The sequence below is a fragment of the Mustela putorius genome, unplaced genomic scaffold (assembly GCF_011764305.1).
Source record: "Mustela putorius furo isolate JIRA1106 unplaced genomic scaffold, ASM1176430v1.1 tig00000151_pilon_pilon_pilon, whole genome shotgun sequence".
Lineage (NCBI taxonomy): Eukaryota > Metazoa > Chordata > Mammalia > Carnivora > Mustelidae > Mustela > Mustela putorius.
In genome coordinates, this window is record NW_025421296.1 from 11,960,072 (window position 1) to 11,984,478 (window position 24,407).

At 38.7% G+C, this 24,407-nt stretch overlaps 1 protein-coding gene across 1 annotated transcript in view; it reads right to left on the minus strand.

Annotated features, from left to right (window-relative positions):
- RP1 (RP1 axonemal microtubule associated) overlaps positions 1-24,407 on the minus strand; it is a 356,998-nt gene that overhangs the window by 99,904 nt on the left and 232,687 nt on the right. Inside the window, exons 18-19 of the mRNA XM_045075785.1 lie at positions 7,433-7,584; positions 4,173-4,327 (exon numbers count right to left, since the gene is read on the minus strand). Of these exons, the coding sequence (XP_044931720.1) occupies positions 4,173-4,327; positions 7,433-7,584 (307 nt within the window). The remainder of the gene's footprint in view (positions 1-4,172; positions 4,328-7,432; positions 7,585-24,407) is intronic.

Sequence of the window (24,407 nt, forward strand, 5' to 3'; positions counted from 1 at the left end):
ATACTCTGGAGTGATGCAGTTGCACCCTGAAGCACACTAAAGACTGCAGGCAACCATCCAACCACCAGACGTGCTAGACGAGACAGGGCAACATCGTTCCCCCAGAAACTTGAGAGGGAGCACGACCTTGCTGATACCCGAATTTCAGACTTCTGGCCTCCAGAACTAGGAGAGAATAAATTTCTCTTGTTTTAAGCCACCAAGCTCATGGTGATTTGTTATGGCAGTTGTAGGAAGCTAATGCAAACAGTAAAAAGAATATTTACTTCAATTCATAGTGGAATGCTTGCCTGCTTTAAGGACAAATTTTGTTTGCTCCAAACCTCGAGTAGCCAAACTTTATGTATAAATGGTAGAAATTCAGTGGTGTGTATTCCATCTATATTAAACGTACAAAGAGCAGAAAAATAAAATCTTCAGGTATAGAAATAAAATAAAACCATAAGGATGTGGGTGTTGAATTAAAGAGGAGAAAAGAAAAAAAGAAAAGGCGATGTGAATCCTCACAGGAAGCATCTGTGATGCACAAAAGCATCCTCTTCCTGTAGCGGTGCTTTATATTTCACTTTTTCCCGCTTAACTTATAAAAGGAATGAACACTTGGTGGTCTTTCTCTCTGTCCTAATTCAGCTGCGCTGTAAATTCCTGCCCCATAAGGAAGCATCAAGGAGCATACTGAGGTTTTCTTTTCTTTTCCCCTATGATGTATATACTTGAGGATTTCTGCTGCCTACACCCCAGAACTCATTAGCTGTCATGAATGCACCCAGCACCCCACCTTGGCCAGCTCCCCGTCAGGTCTGAGAAGAGGATAGGCAGTACAGAAGGAGGTCCGTTGGGCTCCTGTGTGCAGCATGGTTCTCCTTTCCTATCAGAGTGGCCATCCAGACTCAACACCTGCCTTACTTACAATAAGTTGTCCTTGACCTTTCACATGCAGAGAGAAGGCGCTGATAGCACAGAAGCAACCACAGACAGCTTCTGAGTGGTCTTCTGTTGTAGAGAGGAACCTGCTGTGCCCGAGTTCTATTCCTGGGGCCACTACTCTTCTGCTTCTTTAAGATTACGAAGGCAGGATCTGCCTCATCTCTTAATGCCATGGATAGGAAGGAATGATTTTTGCAACCTATTTTCCTCATCAGGGTATTGTGTGAATGAGCATTGCTTCCCATTTCTTCAGGACCTATTACTACATGCAGATCATCAAATATTAACATTTGCTATGTTAGGACACTGCATATCTGTTATATTACTTCTGGTCACTTAAATGCATTTTGTAATTAAAATGTTTCACTCTCAGTCTATTGAAACTAAAGTAAGCCATCACTTAATGTTTCTTCTTTCCTGACAAGGCACATTGGCTTAGTGCGGACATGAACAAAGGTAGTGCAGGGAGTGGTGGTGGAGGCAGTGGGGGTAATGGTGAGTGGGGGTTGGGCAGCACCAATGTTATGGTAGGTACATGTCGGCGTGAACAGGGTAATGAATAAAGCTAAAGAATCCCGAGAAGATTTCACATTTTAAAAAAATCAGCCGGGGCGCCTGGGTGGCTCAGTGGGTTAAGCCGCTGCCTTCAGCTCAGGTCATGATCTCAGGGTCCTGGGATCGAGTCCCATATCGGGCTCTCTGCTCAGCAGGGAGCCTGCTTCCCTCTCTCTCTCTGCCTGCCTTTCTACCTACTTGTAATCTCTCTCTGTCAAATAAATAAATAAAATCTTTAAAAAATAAAAAAAAAAATAAAAAAAAAAAAATCAGCCGTATTAATGTGACAAAAAATATCAGAACCTAAGAACTTATGAAGAAAACCCTTGATGAATCACTTCTTAGCTCCTCCCCTCAGCCCCAAACTGTGCTGTGGGTGGGAGAGGCGGGGAGGGGAAGCCCAGTCCTCTTTAGCAGGACTTGTCCCTTAGCTAATGGGGGTTCTGTGTTATACTCAGTTCAGAGAAAGCACTGGGAGAAGGAAAAGTATTTCCAGTTGGGCCAGTTAAGTCATGCTAGCAGCAGAATTTGAATGAGAACTTAAAGAAAAAACAGTAGAGTAAGGAAGGGCATTCTTGATTGACGATTAGCACACTCCAACAGACAGAAGCAAATGGAACAGAACTTGTTCTGGCAATAATAGATGGTCTAATTTCACTAAGACCTTGTGAGAGGACAATTAAAAAACAAATTGGAAGGGGGTAATGGAGTCAAGGACTTCAATGGAAAGATCATAGATTATTTTTGGTTTATGGTGTGCAATAGAGATTAATGAAGATTTTTTGAACAGGGAAATGATGCAATTAAGATACTGCCTTAGGAACAAGGCACTATTTTCCCCACATGTTTTTCTTGAAAATATTTAGGACAAAACTATACAACAAAATACTACTAAAGAATTTATTCTTTAAAAAGAGTAAAAGAAGAATGAAAGAGAAGATTAGGTAAAATCATAATGATGTTTACAAATGTCAAGAGGTCGATTAGCTAGACACTGGCCCTCTTAGCACAGAGTCAAATTATTTAGAAAGTAGTGAGCACAGAAGGAGTGAAGAAGGAGGAATCGAGACAGTCCAGAGACAACCACAGTAATCCTGCAGAGAACAGAACTGGAATAAGGAGGTGAGAACAGGAAAGAAGGGATGAGTTAAACAGGTGCTCTGTAAAGGAATTGACTCAATTTAAGGGCTAACAATGTAGAAAAGAGGGAAGAGCCCACTGCTGTTGCCACTACTTCTAGTCACTGTCACAGCCCAGTTATCTCTGACCGGTAGTAGTTTTTAGTGCCATGCCTTTAGGATTTTTAGTTGAATTGATTCATTATGTTCAAAACTCTATTTTTTGTTTAGTAATTAAAGTTTGTAATTGCTTTGACGTCTCCAAATCTATATGACTGCATTTTCCAGTGCCATTTTTGGTTTTTTTTGTGTGGGGTTTTTTTTTTTTTAGTGTTTTGTTTTTTTGTTTGTTTGTTTGTTTGTTTGGGGGAGGTGCCTCATTTCCTGTTGATTATCTGTTTGGAAAGAAGGCTGAAGGGCCCCAACATTGAGGATTCAAAATTTCAAAATAGAGCCCCAAGTTTCCTACTCCATGTCCACAATAGGTCGCGTTTTTGTGTGGAACCCTGTTCTAATTCAATCCTATTCTTGGATCTGGACCCTATCCTTTTCCCTGGGGTGAGAACCAAGCATCGATAAGCATCACTGCCAAGCTGGCTGAAGCTGGGACCTTCCTGAGAGGAGTCTCAGCAAGTTTCTGGAGAGCAAGGCTTAAACCTGGAGGCAATAGGCCCAAGTCGGAAATGGTTCCCAAAGGATGGGGAATGGGAGGATAAGACTGATGGTGTTTAAGAGTACACACCTGCAAGGTGTAGTAAATAGACTATAGAGATCTAATGCAGAGTGTAATGAATATAGACCATATTGTACTATAATTATATAGTATAAAAGTTGCTATGAAGGTAATCATATCATAAGATATGAGTGTATCAAAATAACACTTTGTATACCTTAAATTTTATACATTGTTGTTTGTTATGGAGCTCAAGGGAAAGTCCAAGTTATCTAGATTTTAACCTTTGTCTTTCTTTAGTTCTATTCTGAGATTTCTTGCTAAAATCCTTCTTGTTTAATTCCCTTATAAAATTGTTATAACTATAAGTATTATAATTTTAACTATAATTTCAAATAATGTAAAGAAACCAATATTTAAACAAATACTCCCATGACTGATGTAAAACTGTCCAGTATTAAACATATGATCCTAGGGGCACCTGGGTGGCTCAGTGGGTTAACCTCTGTCTTCAGCACAGGTCATGATCTCAGGGTCTGGAATCAAGCCCCACATTGGACTTTCTGCTCAGCAGGGAGGCTGCTTCCCCCTCTCTCTCTGTTTGTCTCTCTGCCTACTTCTGATCTCTCTCTGTCAAATAAATAAATAAAATCTAAAAAAAAATAAAACCTGATCCTATTGTGATATATAGCACATTAAAATAATATGAAATTATAAATTTTCTTTACAATACTTAGCAATAGATTATTTATTCAAACAATCAATGAGTGGAGCTGATGTGGAATACTTAGTAAATGACAAAAAAAAAATGTATCTAAAACACACACACACACTCACACACACACACAGCATTATCCATGTTGCAACACACTCTGAAGTACCGCAGGGGCCAGCACTACCTTTCACAGGTGAAGACAGACTCCGATGCAGTCCCAGGTTCTCTGACCACAACCTTCTCACAGTACCAATACTGGGATTCCTCACTGGCCTCGCAGTGCAACAGCACCTTCTGCAGTTTTCCAAGTGACACTGTTTCCACTTGAAATGTATCAGTCTGGTGCAGAGACAAACCCCACAGAAATAATAGGAGTACAGCACATGACAAATGCAGGCAATAATAATACCTCAAGACTGCCAAAAGCAGCCCAATACTTTAAAAGAAATAATGTTACTACCATTAACATCAAAAGGAATAAGAAGGAAAGAAAGAAAAATAAGCAAATTACTTTTACCTATTCAAAATACATTTCTGTGCTTTTTTTCTCTTGCAGTTTTATTTTCTCCATTTATAACAGTATCCAGTGGAAAAAATAGACCCTAATACAAAGGCTTCTGGTTTGTGGCTTTTCTCTTATGCAGATTCCTGCTCCTGTGACAAAGTTTAGTAGGTGGACAGGTTGAAAACCATGAGCCCTAATATGCAAAATATTTAGTTTCCATGGATACTTTGAGGCACGTAGGGACAAATTTTTCCTTCCTCTTCCCTTCCCTCTTTTTTCCTTTCTTCTCTTTCTCCTTCCCTCCTTTCTTCCTTTCCTCTGTGCTTCAACAAACCCTCCCCTATACTTCTCTCTGTAAATAATATGTAAAGCACATTCTTGGGTTTGTTGTGAAAGAGCATCCTGGAATCTTCATTCCTAAATAGAGTTGCTTTGTCACGCCAAAAAGTCACCAACATTTCTAGAGAGATGTAGAATCTAAAGTAAATGCTATCCTGGTTGGAATAAAAGGAATTCCTTCACACATCACTTCCCCATAGATTGTTGTTGAGAATAACTTCCTAAAGTTACCTAAGGAAAGGGTCATGAATTTAATTAAGTCGGCAATGTTCCCAGAAATGACTGTTGATTATTAGCTACCGTTACCCTACTTTGTGGTTAAAATGCAAGCCTAGTGTATATGGGAGACATTGTCTTAAAAGCTGCCTACACCATTACCAGGTTAAATTTCAATTCTGTATATGAAGATGTACTACCTGGATGTTAACTCTTGATTCCCTGTTGTTCATGTAAATTTTTAAGCTAAACTCAAAACATTACTAGTCCAATGGTATTTCTGCAAACAAGATGATGATTGTACATGTTCTCGGGTCCAATGGTATTTCTGCAAACAAGATGATGATTGTACATGTTCTCGGGTGTGCCTGAATTCCCAGTGTGCCTCTACAATGCACAATTTCACAATATACATCACCAGTTGTTGCAGATGTGCTTGATGTCCCAGCCCCTGTCTTCCAGGTCCCTTTCTGAGTTCTCCTGCTGCTTTGGTAGACAATTTAGGCATGCTGACAGCTTTCTTTCTCAACCCTCTAGGTTACACTTACTCTTTGCCTGAGGGCTTCCCTCTTGTGGGAGAGTTTTGAGGGATGTTCTGCAGGGTTTCTCAAAGTTCCCAGCAAGAAGGAGTTCCAGCTCTTTAATGTCCCTATATGGCTTTTCTCCCTTTCCTGCCTCATTTTCCCAACTCCTTCACTCCAAAGATAGTTACTGGGATCACCTCCCAAATAAATTACTATAACCCAGTCTTTGTCTAATTGTCTGCTTTGAAGCAAATCCAAACTATGATACTTCAACTTCCAGAAAGATTGTCTAAATCAACTTCCTGTTTACTTCTTGTTTCTTCAAGTAACTTTAGTTTTGAAGATAGAATTAAATTGGGTCTATTACATATGTCGCTGCATTTTGATGACACAACTGGACACTGTAGAGGAATATGACAATAACCAGCCCAATCAGTGGCTAAGGATGTGAGCTGTGGCTGGTGTGAAATTATTCTGGTAATAAACTAAAAGGTTGTTGTCACAGTTTCTCAACTGTAAAACTCTTGAAATCATTTGGCATTCCCATTACATGCCATGCATTGAGGGAAAAATAGAAAAATGTGAAATGAGCCAAGGAAGAAAAATACTTTTATATCTCTGATTCTGAACTTCAAAACATACCACTAAACCCATGTTTTTACTTATCTATACATTGATTACAATTATATCTCCTGCCCAATTTTAATTTCATCTATAATGCCCCTTCTCCATTCTCTGGTAAATGTTATATACAGTAATGAACTGAAGATTAACAGTGAAAATGACTTGTGAAATCTTAACATGCAACCTCACATGATGCTGCATACTAATAGACCAACTAACAGACAAGCAGGAGAGATGACGCTCCCATCATCATATATATAGCAAAATGGCAAGGTGAAAGAATCCGGACTAAAGGAAAGCTAGGAGGATTCCTTGGGGAGAACATCACTAATCTCTCGGTATAATAATAGTAATAAGATCATGACATCTAAAACTTTGTTCTACTCAAAATTAATTCATGTGTGATGGCAAAAATTAGGCACAGTTTTTCTTATCCCCTCATCCAAAGCAGATTCAGCTTTCTTCACTCTGTTGAAAGCATCTATGTAACTTTCAGTGACAAGACAAGCTTAAGATCTGTTTCAAAATAATTCACGAACTAAAAAAAAAAAAAAAAAAGCTTGAGAAGTAGCACTCTCAAACTGGTTTGAGAGCTTTCTTTCTGAAAAATATATGCTAGGGTTACATAATCCTTATTTTTAGTTACAGACCCTAAATAGGGCTTTCTTTCTATACATAACAAAATAACATTAAAAATTAACTTGGTTGATCATGTATTTACACATTTCACTGCCACTCCTCAAATATGTAACATATAGGAAGACTCAGGGTTATATATATATAGACAAAAGGGAATAGTGAAGGGCTTAAGGTGTGAAAATAATTTAGTTGATTCCATTCAAGATGTTTTAAAGAAAGTCTATTGTGTTCCTATGTGAAATGTACTATAATGGCCCTTCTATGACCTGATCTTTTAGAATAATACTTTGTACTTTTCAGTTCTAACAGGGCATGTTTATATATATTTTCCCTAATATCATCTCGTTTTTTTCTTATAGTATCACGAAATTTTAATGTAATTTTCTTTGTTCTATTATTCACTCTTAGTCTAGTGCATCCCATTTTTCTTTCAAGAAATTCTAAAACAAAGGATATTAGGAAGTCAGGAAACGTTGTGTTAAGCATGTTCTAGAATGAAAACTTGAAGGGTGTCAAGCACCTTTCCATTTTCAATTAAAAGTATCCACCTTCAGGGAGATTGCTAAACACATGGGAAATTTATCTGTGTGGACTCACCTGTCCTCTTTGAAATTTTACTGGCATATTAGATTTGTCCAGCAGTCTAAGACCAGAGTCTCCCCTCTCTCCACAGAGACACAGGGAAACTTCAGATTCTGTTTCTGCTTGCTTCAGTTTCCCAGTATGGACATCAACATAGTATCTCACTACTGGCAAAAAAAGGGGGAGAGAAAAAAAGAAAATTCATTAGCTGGGAATTCGTACAAACCGAACCCGGATCCATGGGTTAAGCTATAGGAAAAGCAGTTTATGAGAATTCCTCTTACCTGGACTTTCTGTAACTACTGAGAGATTTTTAATTTTTTTCAATTATTAACTTTAATTATGAATTGGCATTTTTATACCTAGAAGATCTGTAGCTTTTTCAAAAAGAGAAATAAAAGAATTTTTTTTAGGATTTTATTTATTTGACAGAGATCACAAGTAGACAGAGAGCCAGGCAGAGAGGTAGAAGCAGGCTCCCTGCTGAGCAGAGAGTCCGATGTGGGGCTCCATCCCAGGACCCTGGGATCATGACCTGAGCTGAAGGCAAAGGCTTTAACTCACTGAGCCACCTAGGCACCCCAAGATTTTTTTAAAAGGCTGTTCTTAGGGTGCCTGGGTGGTTCAGTTGGTAAGTGTCCAACTCTTGATTTCAGCTCAGAATGTGATCTCAAGGTAGTGAGAGGGAGCAACACATCGGCTTCCATACTCAGCATGGAGTCTGCTTAAGACTCTCTCTCTTTCTCGGCCCCTCCCCTGCCCCGCTCTTTCTCTCTGTCTTTCAAATAAATAAATAAATCTTAAAAAAAAAAAAGTCTGTTCTATGTATGACATGCTTAGTATTTTAGTGGCAAGGGTGGCAATGTTATTGTACATGATGCTTTAAGTTTAAACTGAGGTAAGTGTGAATGAGAAAATGCATCAAAAGTGAGGTGATGGCTTGAGGTGGTCACTGACCCAGACAGCCAGATGAGGTCCAGACCTGACATTATATCTTTCTCATAGCCTTAGCCCCTGCAACTGTAGTTGAACCATAAGAACCTCTGAAATCACATTTAATCCCAGCTCTACCAGTGACCATGCTGTCTAACAGAAAAAGTCATTTCTCAAGGGTAAACAACCCTCTTAGAACTAGAAAAAATAGGGGCACCTGAGTGTCTCAGTCAGTTAAGCATCTGTCTTTGGCTCAAGTCATGATCCTGGGGTCCTAAGATGAGAGGTTGAGCTCCAAGTCTGGCTCTCTGCTCAGTGAGGAATCTGCTTCTCCCTCTACCCCTCTCCTCCCCCCATTGTGTGCACATATGCTCTCTCTTTCTAATAAATAAAATCTTTTTTAAAAATTAATAAATAATAAAAAGGTAGAAAAATGCTCTGTAACTAAGTTCAGAAGTAAATTTAAGCAACTATAAAACAATTTGTATACACAATATGTGGTACTAAAAATTGATAACACACATGGAAAAATGGCTTGTCCTTTTTGTAGTACAGGAAGCTCACAGACAACATCCCCCTCAGTTTGCATTTGAAAGAACCATGCATTTATCACAAAATCTAGGGTCTTCTTGCTCTTTGTGTGTTGTATGTTCACCTGGATTTAGAAGAAACAATGACTGAACTGTGTGATTTCCAGTTCCCATAGAACTTCAAGATGCACCCCAGGGGTTGCTAAAATGTACTTCATACTCTGACATTTGTTGTTGTTTTTGTTGTTAATAGTAGTAGTAGTAGGGACTGTTGCTTATTATTTGCCAGTTATTATGCTACGTGATTTGTCTTGATGATCTCTTTTAACCATCACCAATTAGATTGGACAAATTCTTATAATTTTATAGATAAGAAAGTGGAGGCTTGGAGATTTGAAATGGACTCTCTCTGCTTCAAAGCTTTCAATTTCATGATAGCAGTTGCTAAAGAAGAATTCTATAGGAGGAACTCCAAAAGAGATTTTGTGTTCATTTTAGTCACCAAAGCAGGCACACCCCAGCATTTAGAAAATTGCCCATGTCTTTTAAATGCATTCAATAGCCATAGACTGTGAATAGCCCTCAGCTGCCCAGCCAAAGTGCTTCACTTTCCAGCAGGTGGTGAGCTGCCTCTGCCTCCCAGACTGGTGAACTCTCAACAGACTCCTCACCGCTCTTGCTCCTTGGTGGCCATTTCACAAGAAGGCTCTCTGCACTTTATCTTCCCCTTAACATCTCAGCAAAAGGCTTCCAGAAGGAATGTCACAACTGCCTGCCTCTCCTCCAATCACAGTGGATAAAGTGCCCCCCTCCCTTGAAGAAGCTAGTTCATCTTCTATATAAGTCTCTGGCCTCCTGAATTTCCTCTGCCTCCTAGCCTTGAGAGCAGGCCCCACTATTTCCCAGGTGGCTTATTCTCATAACCTGATGGCTGCCATTTTGTCTCCCTTCAAACCCTGCTTTTCAGCTGTTTCAACAGAAAGCATTCTAAAGTAGAAATCTGATCGTTGTGTATACTGCCCACAACTTTTTCAGTATTCCTAACTATAGCACAAACTCCAAAATCCTCAGAATGATGAGCAGTTCATAATCAGGCCCAGCTGAACTTGATGAAGACTTCTCCCTCACATCCTAAATCCAGTCATACTAATCTGTTATGGTTCCCCAACTGCCCACATTCCTTCTCACCCCAGGGTTTCTGTGCCCACTTGCTTCCGTACATAGAACAGCTTTCACCTGATACATTACCTTTCATACAATGCCCATCCTGCATTACACGACTCAGATAGAACTTCTTCTGAGAAGGGGTCAGTGAGCCCCTGGTCTGGGTTAGGCGACCCTACTTTGTAATGCATGGCAACCTACCCATTCATGACTAAGACTTAGCACCTAATCTGTGACTGACCTGATGGAAGGGATCATGTCCTAATCACCTTGTTTCTTCCACAAGATTTCACAAGGCAGTCCCTAGGTTGTTTTTTGATTGAATGATTAATTAAACAACTACGTGAAAATGGGTATTTATCGACATAAGTAATAAAACTAAATCAATGCATCTGTCACTAAAGCCTGATTGTGTCTTTACTGCTCCAGGCAAGAGACCATTAAAAGAACACTGGATTTGCAAACAGAAAATCTGGGACCAAAATCTAGATCTACCATTTTACAACTGTTTGTCCATGAAAGATTTACATACCCACTTTAAGAATCCATTTTTTCATCCATAAAATAGCTCACATGGTTGTTGTGAAGATTAGATGAGATTATATATAAGAAAGGTGCAAAACTTTTTATAAACTGCACAAATAATTCATATTAGCCATATTTACATATGAATATATCAATAAATGTAAACATGATTAATATAATGTATTCCATTAAATTTGGAAATGTCCCCCTCTCTGAATCATATCATGCTTTATTTCTATACCAATAAGATAGAAAATTCAGGAATACTAAGAGATAGAGACCAGTAGTGAAGATTCATATGCTTTTTAATCCAAAGTAGATACAATGCTCAAATAAAATTATTTTTGCCATCTGTCTGAAGTTTTAAAACTTCAGTTGCCCCAGTGGTCCTGAAACTCAGAGGTTGTTGACTTGGCAATTGGACAGACAGGAGTGGTGGATGAATAAAAAAAGAGTAACCCACATCCCACAGCTTAAGATCCATCTCACGAGCCACCTTGTTCCTAAAATCATAGCAAGTGAGAAATGATGTTTAATCTTTTTATTTCCCTTCCTAAATCCTATTGTGTTTTTTTTTCTCTTCATTGGGGATAAAAAGAGATATTACTTCCTGAACTATATAAAGTAAGATGCTCATCAAAAGAGCAAGCAAACAGAATTCCTAAACAAAAAAGGCTAACCGAGGATATGAAGGAATTTCCAGCTCCTCCAAGTGCTTCCGTGCAGATGACCCCTAAAAGTGACACACAGACCGTTGACCTCCTTGCAGTGACATTTCTTATGGTGATAATCATAGCACTGCACTGGCTATGGTTGGGAGTTTAACAAAAAAAACCCTCTACCATCAAGGAGAGTATATAGATTATATGTGGAGGTGTATTAGTGTGAATTAGTGTGTATATTAATGTGCTTATTGTGTGTGTGTAGTGTGTATAATTAGTGTATATAGTGTATTAAATAATACAAGACTACATTAAAGCAGCATATCGATAAACATTTCTTTTTTTGCATAAACACTTATTAAAAGAAACTAAGTTCTGTGGGAGTTAAGGATAATGTGAAGATTAGGATACAATAAGAATAATTTCAGATGGAACCTAGTGGGTGCTTCAGATAAATGAGGGTCATAAGCAGATGAATGGGAGTCTTCTGGATTCTGCATTTGAAACCTTCCCCAGGAAGCATAAGGTTTTTTTTTTTTTTTTTTTTTTTAATTTTTTATTTTTTATAAACATATATTTTTATCCCCAGGGGTACAGGTCTGTGAATCACCAGGTTTACACAATTCACAGCACTCACCAAATCACATACCCTCCCCAATGTCCATAATCCCACCCCCTTCTCCCAAACCCCCTCCCCCCAGCAACCCTCAGTTTGTTGTGAGATTAAGAGTCACTTATGGTTTGTCTCCCTCCCAATCCCATCTTGTTTCATTTATTCTTCTACCCACTTAAGCCTCCATGTTGCATCACCACTTCCTCATATCAGGGAGATCATATGATAGTTGTCTTTCTCTGCTTGACTTATTTCGCTAAGCATGATACGCTCTAGTTCCATCCATGTTGTTGCAAATGGCAAGATTTCATTTCTTTTGATGGCTGCATAGTATTCCATTGTGTATATATACCACATCTTCTTGATCCATTCATCTGTTGATGGACATCTAGGTTCTTTCCATAGTTTGGCTATTGTGGACATTGCTGCTATAAAACATTCGGGTGCAAGTGTCCCTTTGGATCACTACATTTGTATCTTTAGGGTAAATACCCAATAGTGCAATTGCTGGGTCATAGGGCAGTTCTATTTTCAACATTTTGAGGAACCTCCATGCTGTTTTCCAGAGTGGCTGCACCAGCTTGCATTCCCACCAACAGTGTAGGAGGGTTCCCCCTTTCTCCGCATCCTCGCCAGCATCTGTCATTTCCTGACTTGTTGATTTTAGCCATTCTGACTGGTGTGAGGTGATATCTCATTGTGGTTTTGATTTGTATTTCCCTGATGCCGAGTGATATGGAGCACTTTTTCATGTGTCTGTTGGCCATCTGGATGTCTTCTTTGCAGAAATGTCTGTTCATGTCTTCTGCCCATTTCTTGATTGGATTATTTGTTCTTTGGGTGTTGAGTTTGCTAAGTTCTTTATAGATTCTGGACACTAGTCCTTTATCTGATATGTCGTTTGCAAATATCTTCTCCCATTCTGTCAGTTGTCTTTTGATTTTGTTAACTGTTTCCTTTGCTGTGCAAAAGCTTTTGATCTTGATGAAATCCCAATAGTTCATTTTTGCCCTTGCTTCCCTTGCCTTTTGCGTTGTTCCTAGGAAGATGTTGCTGCGGCAGAGGTCGAAGAGGTTGCTGCCCGTGTTCTCCTCAAGGATTTTGATGGATTCCTTTCGTACATTGAGGTCCTTCATCCATTTTGAGTCTATTTTGTGTGTGGTGTAAGGAAATGGTCCAATTTCATTTTTTTCTGCATGTGGCTGTCCAATTTTCCCAGCACCATTTATTGAAAAGGCTGTCTTTTTTCCATTGGACATTCTTTCCTGCTTTGTCGAAGATTAGTTGACCATAGATTTGAGGGTCTATTTCTGGGCTCTCTATTCTGTTCCATTGATCTATGTGTCTGTTTTTTTGTGCCAGTACCATGCTGTCTTGATGATGACAGCTTTGTAATAGAGCCTGAAGTCCGGAATTGTGATGCCACCAACGTTGGCTTTCTTTTTCAATATCCCTTTGGCTATTCGAGGTCTTTTCTGGTTCCATATAAATTTTAGAATTATTTTGTTCCATTTCTTTGAAAAAGATGGACGGTACTTTGATAGGAATTGCATTAAATGTGTAGATTGCTTTAGGTAGCATAGACATTTTCACAATATTTATTCTTCCAATCCAGGAGCATGGAACATTTTTCCATTTCTTTGTGTCTTCCTCAATTTCTTTCATGAGTACTTTATAGTTTTCTGAGTATAGATTCTGTGTCTCTTTGGTTAGGTTTATTCCTAGGTATCTTATGGTTTTGGATGCAATTGTAAATGGGATTGACTCCTTAATATCTCTTTCTTCTGTCTTGCTGTTGGTGTAGAGAAATGCAACTGATTTCTGTGCATTGATTTTATATCCTGACACTTTACTGAATTCCTGTATAAGTTCTAGCAGTTTTGGAGTGCAGTCTTTTGGGTTTTCCACATATAGTATCATATCATCTGCGAAGAGTGATAATTTGACTTCTTCTTTGCCGATTTGGATGCCTTTAATTTCCTTTTGTTGTCTGATTGCTGAGGCTAGGACCTCTAGTACGATGTTGAATAGCAGTGGTGATAATGGACATCCCTGCCGTGTTCCTGACCTTAGCGGAAAAGCTTTCAGTTTTCTCTCCATTGAGAATGATATTTGCGGTGGGTTTTTCATAGATGGCTTTGATGATATTGAGGTATGTGCCCTCTATCCCTACACTTTGAAGAGTTTTGATCAGGAAGGGATGTTGTACTTTGTCAAATGCTTTTTCAGCATCTATTGAGAGTATCATATGGTTCTTGTTCTTACTTTTATTGATGTGTTGTATCACATTGACTGATTTGCGGATGTTGAACCAACCTTGCAGCCCTGGAATAAATCCCACTTGGTCGTGGTGAATAATCTTTTTAATGTACTGTTGAATCCTATTGGCTAGTATTTTGTTGAGTATTTTCGCATCTGTGTTCATCAAGGATATCGGTCTATAGCTCTCTTTTTTGGTGGGATCCTTGTCTGGTTTTGGGATCAAGGTGATGCTGGCCTCATAAAATGAGTTTGGAAGTTTTCCTTCCATTTCTATTTTTTGGAACAGTTTCAGGAGAATAGGAATTAGTTCTTCTTTAAATGTTTGGTAGAATTCCCCCGGGAAGCCGTCTGGCCCTGGGCTTTTGTTTGTTTGGAGATTTTTAATGACTGTTTCAATCTCCTTACTGGTTATGGGTCTGTTCAGGCTTTCTATTTCTTCCTGGTTCAGTTGTGGTAGTTTATATGTTTCTAGGAATGCATCCATTTCTTCCAGATTGTCAAATTATTGCCGTAGAGTTGCTCATAGTATGTTCTTATAATAGTTTGTATTTCTTTGGTGTTAGTTGTGATCTCTCCTCTTTCATTCATGATTTTATTTATTTGGGTCCTTCTCTTTTCTTTTTGATAAGTCGGGCCAGGGGTTTATCAATTTTATTAATTCTTTCAAAGAACCAGCTCCTAGTTTCGTTGATTTGTTCTATTGTTTTTTTGGTTTCTATTTCATTGATTTCTGCTCTGATCTTTATGATTTCTCTTCTCCTGCTGGGCTTAGGGTTTCTTTCTTGTTCTTTCTCCAGCTCCTTTAGGTGTAGGGTTAGGTTGTGTACCTGAGACCTTTCTTGTTTCTTGAGAAAGGCTTGTACCGCTATATATTTTCCTCTCAGGACTGCCTTTGTTGTGTCCCACAGATTTTGAACCGTTGTGTTTTCATTATCATTTGTTTCCATGATTTTTTTTCAATTCTTCTTTAATTTCCCGGTTGACCCATTCATTCTTTAGAAGGATACTGTTTAGTCTCCATGTATTTGGGTTCTTTCCAAACTTCCTTTTGTGGTTGAGTTCTAGCTTTAGAGCATTGTGGTCTGAAAATATGCAGGGAATGATCCCAATCTTTTGATACCGGTTGAGTCCTGATTTAGGACCGAGGATGTGATCTATTCTGGAGAATGTTCCATGTGCACTAGAGAAGAATGTGTATTCTGTTGCTTTGGGATGAAATATTCTGAATATATCTGTGATGTCCATCTGGTCCAGTGTGTCATTTAAGGCCTTTATATCCTTGCTGATCTTTTGCTTGGATGACCCTGTCCATTTCAGTGAGGGGAGTGTTAAAGTCCCCTACTATCATTGTATTATTGTTGATGTGTTTCTTTGATTTTGTTATTAATTGGTTTATATAGTTGGCTGCTCCCACATTGGGGGCATAGATATTTAAAATTGTTAAATCTTCTTGTTGGACAGACCCTTTGAGTATGATATAGTGTCCTTCCTCATCTCTTATTATAGTCTTTGGCTTAAAATCTAATTGATCTGATATAAGGATTGCCACTCCTGCTTTCTTCTGATGTCCATTAGCATGGTAAATTCTTTTCCACCCCCTCACTTTAAATCTGGAGGTGTCTTCGGGCTTAAAATGTGTTTCTTGGAGGCAACATATAGATGGGTTTTGTTTTTTTATCCATTCTGATACCCTGTGTCTTTTGACAGGGGCATTTAGCCCATTCACATTCAGGGTAACTATTGAGAGATATGAATTTAGTGCCATTGTATTGCCTGTAAGGTGACTGTTACTGTATATGGTCTCTGTTCCTTTCTGATCTACCACTTGTAGGCTCTCTCTTTGCTTAGAGGACCCCTTTCAAGATTTCCTGTAGAGCTGGTTTGGTATTTGCAAATTCTTTCAGTTGTTGTTTGTCCTGGAAGCTTTTAATCTCTCCTTCTATTTTCAATGATAGCCTAGCTGGATATAGTATTCTTGGCTGCATGTTTTTCTCGTTTAACGAGGAGTCAAGATGGCGGAGAAGTAGCAAGCTGAGACTGCTTCAGCTAGCCGGAGATCAGCTAGATAGCTTATCTAAAGATTGCAAACACCTGAAAATCCATCGGCAGATCGAAGAGAAGAAGAACAGCAATTCTGGAAACAGAAAATCAACCACTTTCTGAAAGGTAGGACCGGCGGAGAAGTGAATCCAAAGCGACGGGAAGATAGACCCCGGGGGGAGGGGCCGGCTCCCGGCAAGCGGCGGAGCAACCGCGCACAAAATCGGGACTTTTAAAAGTCTGTTCCGCTGAGGGACATCGCTCCAGAGGCTAAACCGGGGCGAAGCCCACGCGGGGTCAGCGTGGCCTCAGGTCCCGCAGGGTCACAGAAGGATCGGGGGTGTCTGAGTGTCGCAGAGCTTGCGGGTATTGGAACGGGAAAGCCGGCTACAGAGACAGAGCCGACAGTAAGCTCGCAGCTCGGTGTTACCTTGAACCGGTCGCAGGCTCGGAGCTCGGAGCGGCCGGAGGTCAGGCAGACGGGAGTAACTGGGCGCTGTTCTCTGAGGGCGCACTGAGGAGTGGGGCCCTGGGCTCTCGGCTCCTCCGGGCCGGAGACCAGGAGGCCGCCATTTGTATTCCCGTCCTCCGGAACTCTACGGAAAGTGCTCAGGGAACAAAAGCTCCTGAAAGCAAACCCGAGCGGATTACTCACCCCGGCCCCGGGTAAGGGCAGTGTAATTCCGCCTGGGGCAAAGACACTTGAGAATCACTACAACAGGCCCCTCCCCCAGAAGATCAACAAGAAATCCAGCCGAGACCAAGTTCACCTACCAAGGAGTGCGGTTTTAATACCAAGGAGAGCAGCAGAATTCCAGAGGAGGAGAAAGCCAAGCACGGAACTCATGGCTTTTTTCCTGTGATTTTTTTTAGTCTTGCAGTTAATTTAATTTTTTCTTTTTCATTTTTTTTTCTTTTTTTTTTTTTCTCGCCTTCGGGTAAAATTTTTTTTTTTTAACTGTTACCTTTTTCTTTTTTAACGATTTTTTACTAGTTTATCTAATATATATATATATATATTTTTTTTTTTACATTTTTCTTAGGTGTTTTTTTTTTTAAAATTCTTTTCTTTTTTTCTTTCTTTTTTTTTTTTTTTTTTTTTTTTTTTTTTTTTTTTTCTTTTTTCTCTCTTCCTTTTTGAACCTCTTTTTATCCCCTTTCTCCCCACTCACGATTTTGGATCTCTTCTAATTTGGTTAAAGCATATTTTCCTGGGGTTGTTGCCACCCTTTTAGTATTTTACTTGCCCCTTCATTTACTCTTATCTGGACAAAATGACAAGACGTAAAAATTCAACACAAAAAAAAGAACAAGAGGCAGTACCGAAGGCTAGGGACCTAATCAATACAGACATCGGTAATATGTCAGATCTAGAGTTCAGAATGACAATTCTCAAGGTTCTAGCCGGGCTCGAAAAAGGCATGGAAGATATTAGAGAAACCCTCTCGAGAGATATAAAAGCCCTTTCTGGAGAAATAAAAGAACTAAAATCTAACCAAGTTGAAATCAAAAAAGCTATTAATGAGGTGCAATCAAAAATGGAGGCTCTCACTGCTAGGATAAATGAGGCAGAAGAAAGAATTAGTGATATAGAAGACCAAATGACAGAGAATAAAGAAGCTGATCAAAAGAGGGACAAACAGCTACTGGACCACGAGGGGAGAATTCGAGAGATAAGTGACACCATAAGACGAAACAACATTAGAATAATTGGGATTCCAGAAGAAGAAGAAAGTGAGAGGGGAGCAGAAGGTATACTGGAGAGAATTATTGGGGAGAATTTCCCCAATATGGCAAAGGGAACGAGCATCAAAATTCAGGAGGTTCAGAGAATGCCCCTCAAAATCAATAAGAATAGGCCCACACCCCGTCACCTAATAGTAAAATTTACAAGTCTCAATGACAAAGAGAAAATCCTGAAAGCAGCCCGGGAAAAGAAGTCTGTAACATACAATGGTAAAAATATTAGATTGGCAGCTGACTTATCCACAGAGACCTGGCAGGCCAGAAAGAGCTGGCATGATATTTTCAGAGCATAAGGTTTTTACAAAATCCTTCTATCTAACATTCCAACAAGCTCTTCCTCCACACTAAACTCTCTTGTGGAACTGGCAAGAAGCCTCTGGTTTCCAAGGCACCACCACCATCCCTCATCCTTAGAAGTACTCACTATTGAGAAAGTCTCAATCATTTTAGTTAATTAAGCGCAATCCCACTAACTCCACTGAAAAGCCTTTGGGGGTGAGGCCTCTGGATGAGTTTCATTTACCTTCAAAGTAATGGTGCCATATCATAAAAAACAACAAATCTACATTAATTTGTTTTGTTTTGTTAAGCAATATAGAGATACAGCAGTGGTTTTTGACTGGGTGAGATTTTGCCCTCCCAGGGACATGTGGCAGCATCTGGAGACATTTTTGGTTGTCACAACTGGGGGTTGGTGAAGGTGCTACTGGAATCTAGTGTGTAGAGGCCACGGATGTTGTTAAACATTCAACAATGCCTAGGACAGATCCCATGACAAAGAATTATACAGTCCCAAATGTCAAAGTGCTAAGGCCAAAAAATCCTGGGACAGAAAGATAAATATTTTATAATAGATAATTCAATAATTCAACAGAATGATTTAGGTTAAGAGAGATACATTCGTTCATAGATCTTATTTCCAGTTGTGTTTGTTTTTATTGTCACAATTTTTTCTATTATTAAAATAATAAAATTATTTTAAAATTACTAAAGTATTAAGATGAGTAGTAAACTTTAATTATGAAAGTATAAAGGTCAAAATTCCTGGATGGTCACAATGCATAAGCTCATTCATACAGTGGCTAATTGCAGGACATGGTGAAAGATTTACCTCAAGTGGGACAAGCCTGAGCTTGGGTCACAAGACCTCCATTTATGTCCTGGCCCTGCTACTTCCTAGGTTTATGACCATGGATAGAAGTTGTACATGACCTGTGGTCTTCAGGTTCTCATTTGCAAAACTGGCATATTTCTGTCTTGCCAGGTTGCAGAATGAATGTTTTAGAACCAGAGTGCTTTATGTAATAAAGTGAGATAAAATTATCTTGTAGAAAAGAGAAATAGAAAGTTACTTTCCAAAGCAGAGCTTTCTCAAGTGTGGGTTACTATATCTAGGAATATTGAAAGACATATTCATCTGGAACATCTGATTTGCCCAGTTGGCAGTAAGAGAGAGTGGCACATGTGCCTGAGAGTCAGATACTTCGTTCCAAATCCATGTGCTAGCTCTGTGATGCAGGGAATCGCTTATCGTCAATTCAAAAAACTCAACATCCTCAAAAGGGATAATCGTATTATGTACTTCAGCGATGTACTGTATGGTGACTAACATAGTAAAATAAAAAATAATATTATTATTATCTACTTTGTTATGATATGAATGATTTGAACATTAAAAGGGACTATCTATACCCTGAGTGCTCAATAAATGTTTACTGGTACAGATGGTGCTAGGAGGAAGAGGAGGATCACCATTAATCACAGATATTAGTGATCAGAATTCTTAACTGTTATTTGGGATTATTTGTGGTTGCACCTCTCTAACATCCTCCTGGAGACTACCTAAGGAAAACTTCAACCAAATGCTCATTTCATTATCAGGAAGAGATTTCTATTCTAAATCCCTTACTTCTGCTCTACTAAGATGAGCTGACCAGGATTTTTTTGGAAGACAGATAAAGGCCTACTTTTCCTCTCCTTCCATAAGCCAACCTAAAGTAGCTTCTCCTGCTTCCTCTCGTCAGGGCTCTACCCTGAATTTTCTAGCTCATCATTGAAGAAGGCCATACACAAAAACACCATCCCTCACCTGGAGGGAATTCGAAAGCTATCCTCTCACCCCTCCTTCACTCATCCTATCCCCCCAGTAAAGCCCCCCAGTACTTCTAGTCTCCTGGATTCCTATCTATATAATCCTTGCATGCTTTCATTGAGGTGGTTCCCATTCCGGTCTTCTGTAACACCAGGCTGAAGCACATAAGAAAAAGGACGTCCATTTCCTGAAAACAGCAGGGACTGCCCTAACCTCTCCACAGGTTTACCTCTTCCACTAAAGTCAAACCTACTCAACCCTTCAGAGATGGCCCAGTAGCCTTTTCCCTACCTGTCCTTCATGCCTATCTTTAATGCCAACCAGGACACCCAGTGGAGTCAGAGTCAGGTCCAAGTGGGGTAGAGGTAGGGTCACAACTGTCTCTGGGACACACTGGATCATGAGCGCAGATGGTTACCACCATCTATGTTTTATCTACTTTATTTTATGAAATACTTTTCATATATATTATGTAACCCTAAATTTAATCTTATCTTTTCTTGGATAAGAAATGACCTACAACAAGTGTCAGTCCTTTCTGAGAACTGAACTTGTGGATAGTTGTCTCCTGGACCCAGGAAACAAAATAAAGATGTATATAAAAAATACATAAAGATGTATTAAGGTGAAGTTAAGAAAAATGCTTTTAGAAATCCCATTCTGAAGTGTCATAAATCTTTGCTCCATAAAACAAAAAATGTGTACTATGTCTATTCTTATTACATATTCGACTGAGACAATGTTTCTTAAAAAAATAATAAAAGCAAATAGTCACTGACATAGTTTTTGAGTACTTGAAGTATTTATAGTATTATATTAGATCTGTTCCTGCAAGCAGGGGAGCAAGTACTGATGTCAGTCATTAGTATTTCCTTCTTAGAGTTGTGAATATGAAAATAGAATGAGGTTTAAATGTGTTCTCAGAGAAGAACGCTAAGCGTTCTTGCAAATCAGACACAAAGTAAGCTTGACTCTAAGCCTCCTTATTTCTGGTTCTGTTCCTTGTGGTAACACCCTATTTGTTATAAGGACTGTACAAGAAGGATTAACTAAGGTATTTACAACTGACTGAGGGACTATCAAATACATGAATTATCTTTGGTTCAAATAAGCTGGCACACCTTTTAGGATGTTTCTATAAACTGCTGGAGTCTTTTGAGATTAAACATTTGACTGGAGATTTTGTGAGAAGAGAAAGCTGGTGCTTCCTGCTGTTCATTGAACTAGAAAATCCTCAAAAGCAACCATTTTTCTTACCACATTTTAGAACTCACTCTTTCTCTTCTGTGGCTCTTTCTAGAACCCTGAAGTGAAGAACTAACTAAAAATGGAAAAGAACTGGAAATATTTACAAAATGCTTTAGACTTAAAAAAAAAAAAAAGGAATAAAGAAAGAAAAGAAAGTAATTTCTTAACCGAATTTAGCTCCCCCCAGCACTGCCCAGAGCTCATATCAAGTAAGTTATCATATCTTATCAAGAAGTAGTAGTATAAAAATAACAACAAATGCACCTAAACCTATGACCCACTTCAATTCAAAGGCACAGAAGAATCAAGAAGTGTCAGGATAGTTCCTATTCTATTTAAGTCAATTAATCCAAGTCACGTATGTAGCCCACACTGCAGAGGGAGCCTAACACTTGGAGAGAGAGCAGTGGGCGAAGAGTCAGGAGGAGGGCCTTTGGTCTTGACTGGGCTAAAGAAATAAAACAATCCAGAAAAAGTACAGAGTTCTGGTTTGGATAATTAGTTGGATGGTGACACCTCTACTCAATGAGTAAGAGTGAGGGAGAAGCAAGCTGGGTATGGAATGAAAAGCTCTGATTAAGCTTTGCCTCATTTCTCAATTGATATTCACACCTTCTGAGATAGTCAGGGTAAGCATTTCTGAATCCTATATTACAGCAGGGAGAAGTCTGAGAAAAAGCAAACAAAAGACTCTTTAGAAATCAAATATCTTTCAAGTTTTTGGACTCCACATCTAAGATTTCTTACTTGAATTTTAAATAGTCAAAGTCAATTCCAGAGAATAAAAAATACAAACCCCAAGATTCGAAAATAATTTAGTTTTACCGGATAGTATTTCCTAAAATAAATTTGTACCCTTAGGTTTTTCAATATTCAAAGTTAATTGCTATATGATTATGTTCAGTTATAGTCATCCTATTTTGGGGCTGTTACCTGGAATCAATTTAGTGACTTGGCTTAATATTTTACACCAGTATTTAGGAAGTTAAATAGCACAACCAGTTAATGTGGCTGAGATAACAAGTTAGACCTCTAAAAAGGTATGTAAAGTATGATCAAGGGGAAAAAAATACTTTCATACTCTGAAGGATATAAAAATCTACCACAAAACTAACAGCCCCAAACTGCTAAAGCATCATGAAATGGGACAGCCAATCCCTGCTAAAAATCTAAATGTTAAGCAGAAAAGCATGTTTTCACCCATTTTAACTTGGGACACCAGGGATAATTTCAACAAACACTTGCTAAAAACACTTGGCTTCCCCAAAAATAGTATCCCGTGAGTGTTCTTATTGTTCATCACCAGAAACTATTGGCTATAAACAGTGCATCCTTATCAATGGAGGGAACCTTCATGGCATACACCCCAATAATGACATATTTTCAGATTTCACAGTCCATAGAAAATAGCCTTTGATTATGATAGAATTATTGGGGAGGGGTTAAAAACTGTATTTCTTTTTGGCTTTAAAAACAGTATTTCTTTTTGGCTTTCAGATTGGGGCATCATCTACTATACTTCTACTTACAGTAAAAAGACCCAAAGCCCTGACTTTTGCTTTAGCTCTCATACAGAGCTGCCAAATGTGAGTACTATAAAAATGCCAGTATAGCTGAGAAAAAAAAAAATGCACTGATATTAAGCTTCAAAACCAAATTTTATTTTAGGATAGATGTGGGAAAAGAAAAAGGGTGAGTTCCCAAAAATATTTCTTCAATGGAACATACTCTCATTCCCTTCTAAAACAAACAAAGTACTTAAGGAATGACAGTATCTTTGTCATATAAAATCTTCAGAATTTGTCTTAATTTCCTGAATGAATAGAAACAATTTTAGGAATGGCCTCAGTAGAAACTAAAGTTCATTTGTTGAGCTCCCCCTGCTGATTTACAGTAGCAAAATATTTATTATATCACAAGAAAACATTAACATAAGAACTCAAACTCATTCTTGGTTTCTTAGAAACCTAAAATTCCTGGATTACTTTAAGAAATTTTAACTAAGTAATTAAAGTCTTTTTAGTTCAAAGACTAAAATAGTTGACTGCAAGAGATGTATGGTAGTATTTACAATGTCGGAAATAACACATCAGAGTTCAACACAGAGGTTATAACACCTCAGTCAGGTTACCCCACCTTTCTGCTCATAACCTGAAAGTTGGGAGAAATCAATTTAGCTCCTGCAATAGATATTTTGAAAGACATATACATGAGAGAGGCATTTTCACTCAGGTAGATATGACAATTAAAATTAAAACTCTAAAAAGAACAAAGCCACGGTCTGGTATATAGTTGGGTTAATTATGGGATAAACTCTTTAAAGACCAGTACCACATCTTAGGTGGACTTGCTGAAACTTCCGGCAGAGCCCCTTTCATGTAGTGGGTGCTCTAATAGCACTTCATGAAGTACTTTGAATATAAGTACAATTGCATATGCCTTTAGGCATCTGTCATTGTTTATTTTAGCACTCAAGTCCAAAAAAGACAGACCTGTCACTCTCTTCCTCCCACTCAGACACACTAATATACAAAAGGAAAATTACCCTGGTCTTGATCTGTCCTAAAATATAGAGTTAATTTAACTAGGATTATACTAGTACTGGTTAAAAAAAAAAGAAAAAAAAAAGGAAAAGTCCTTTAAGAAAAGGGAACTATTAAGAGGAATATACAGAAGATACAAAGATTACTAAATTGTTTCACTTGGCAATGCATGCAGTTGAATAAAACTTTATGTTGCACCAGGATAAACTTCCACAGCAATTGTGAAATACTGAGAAAACAGATAATGGTTAGGGTTTAATTATCAGACAGAGATGATAGTCATGCACACAGAATTCTTCGCACATGCACGAGTAGGAATGCAAGACACGATGATGGAAGATCTGTAGGTCAATGCATTTATCAACTGACTCTACTTAAACTAGGTCAAGCAACTTGTGTCTGACAAAATTCAAGCTATTTAAAGACCATTCAAACACAAAATACTTGAGCTTTGCAAATAGACACTTTCCCTTTCATTGAGGAAAAGTCATTAGACATATATATGTAGTTATGCACATTTCATGATCATTCACGGGCAGCACTCATACCTGAAATAGGCAACTCCCAAATACCTTTCTACTAACCATCTCTCCCTGCTCTGCCCTTACTCATCCCTCTCTACTCTTCAAGGC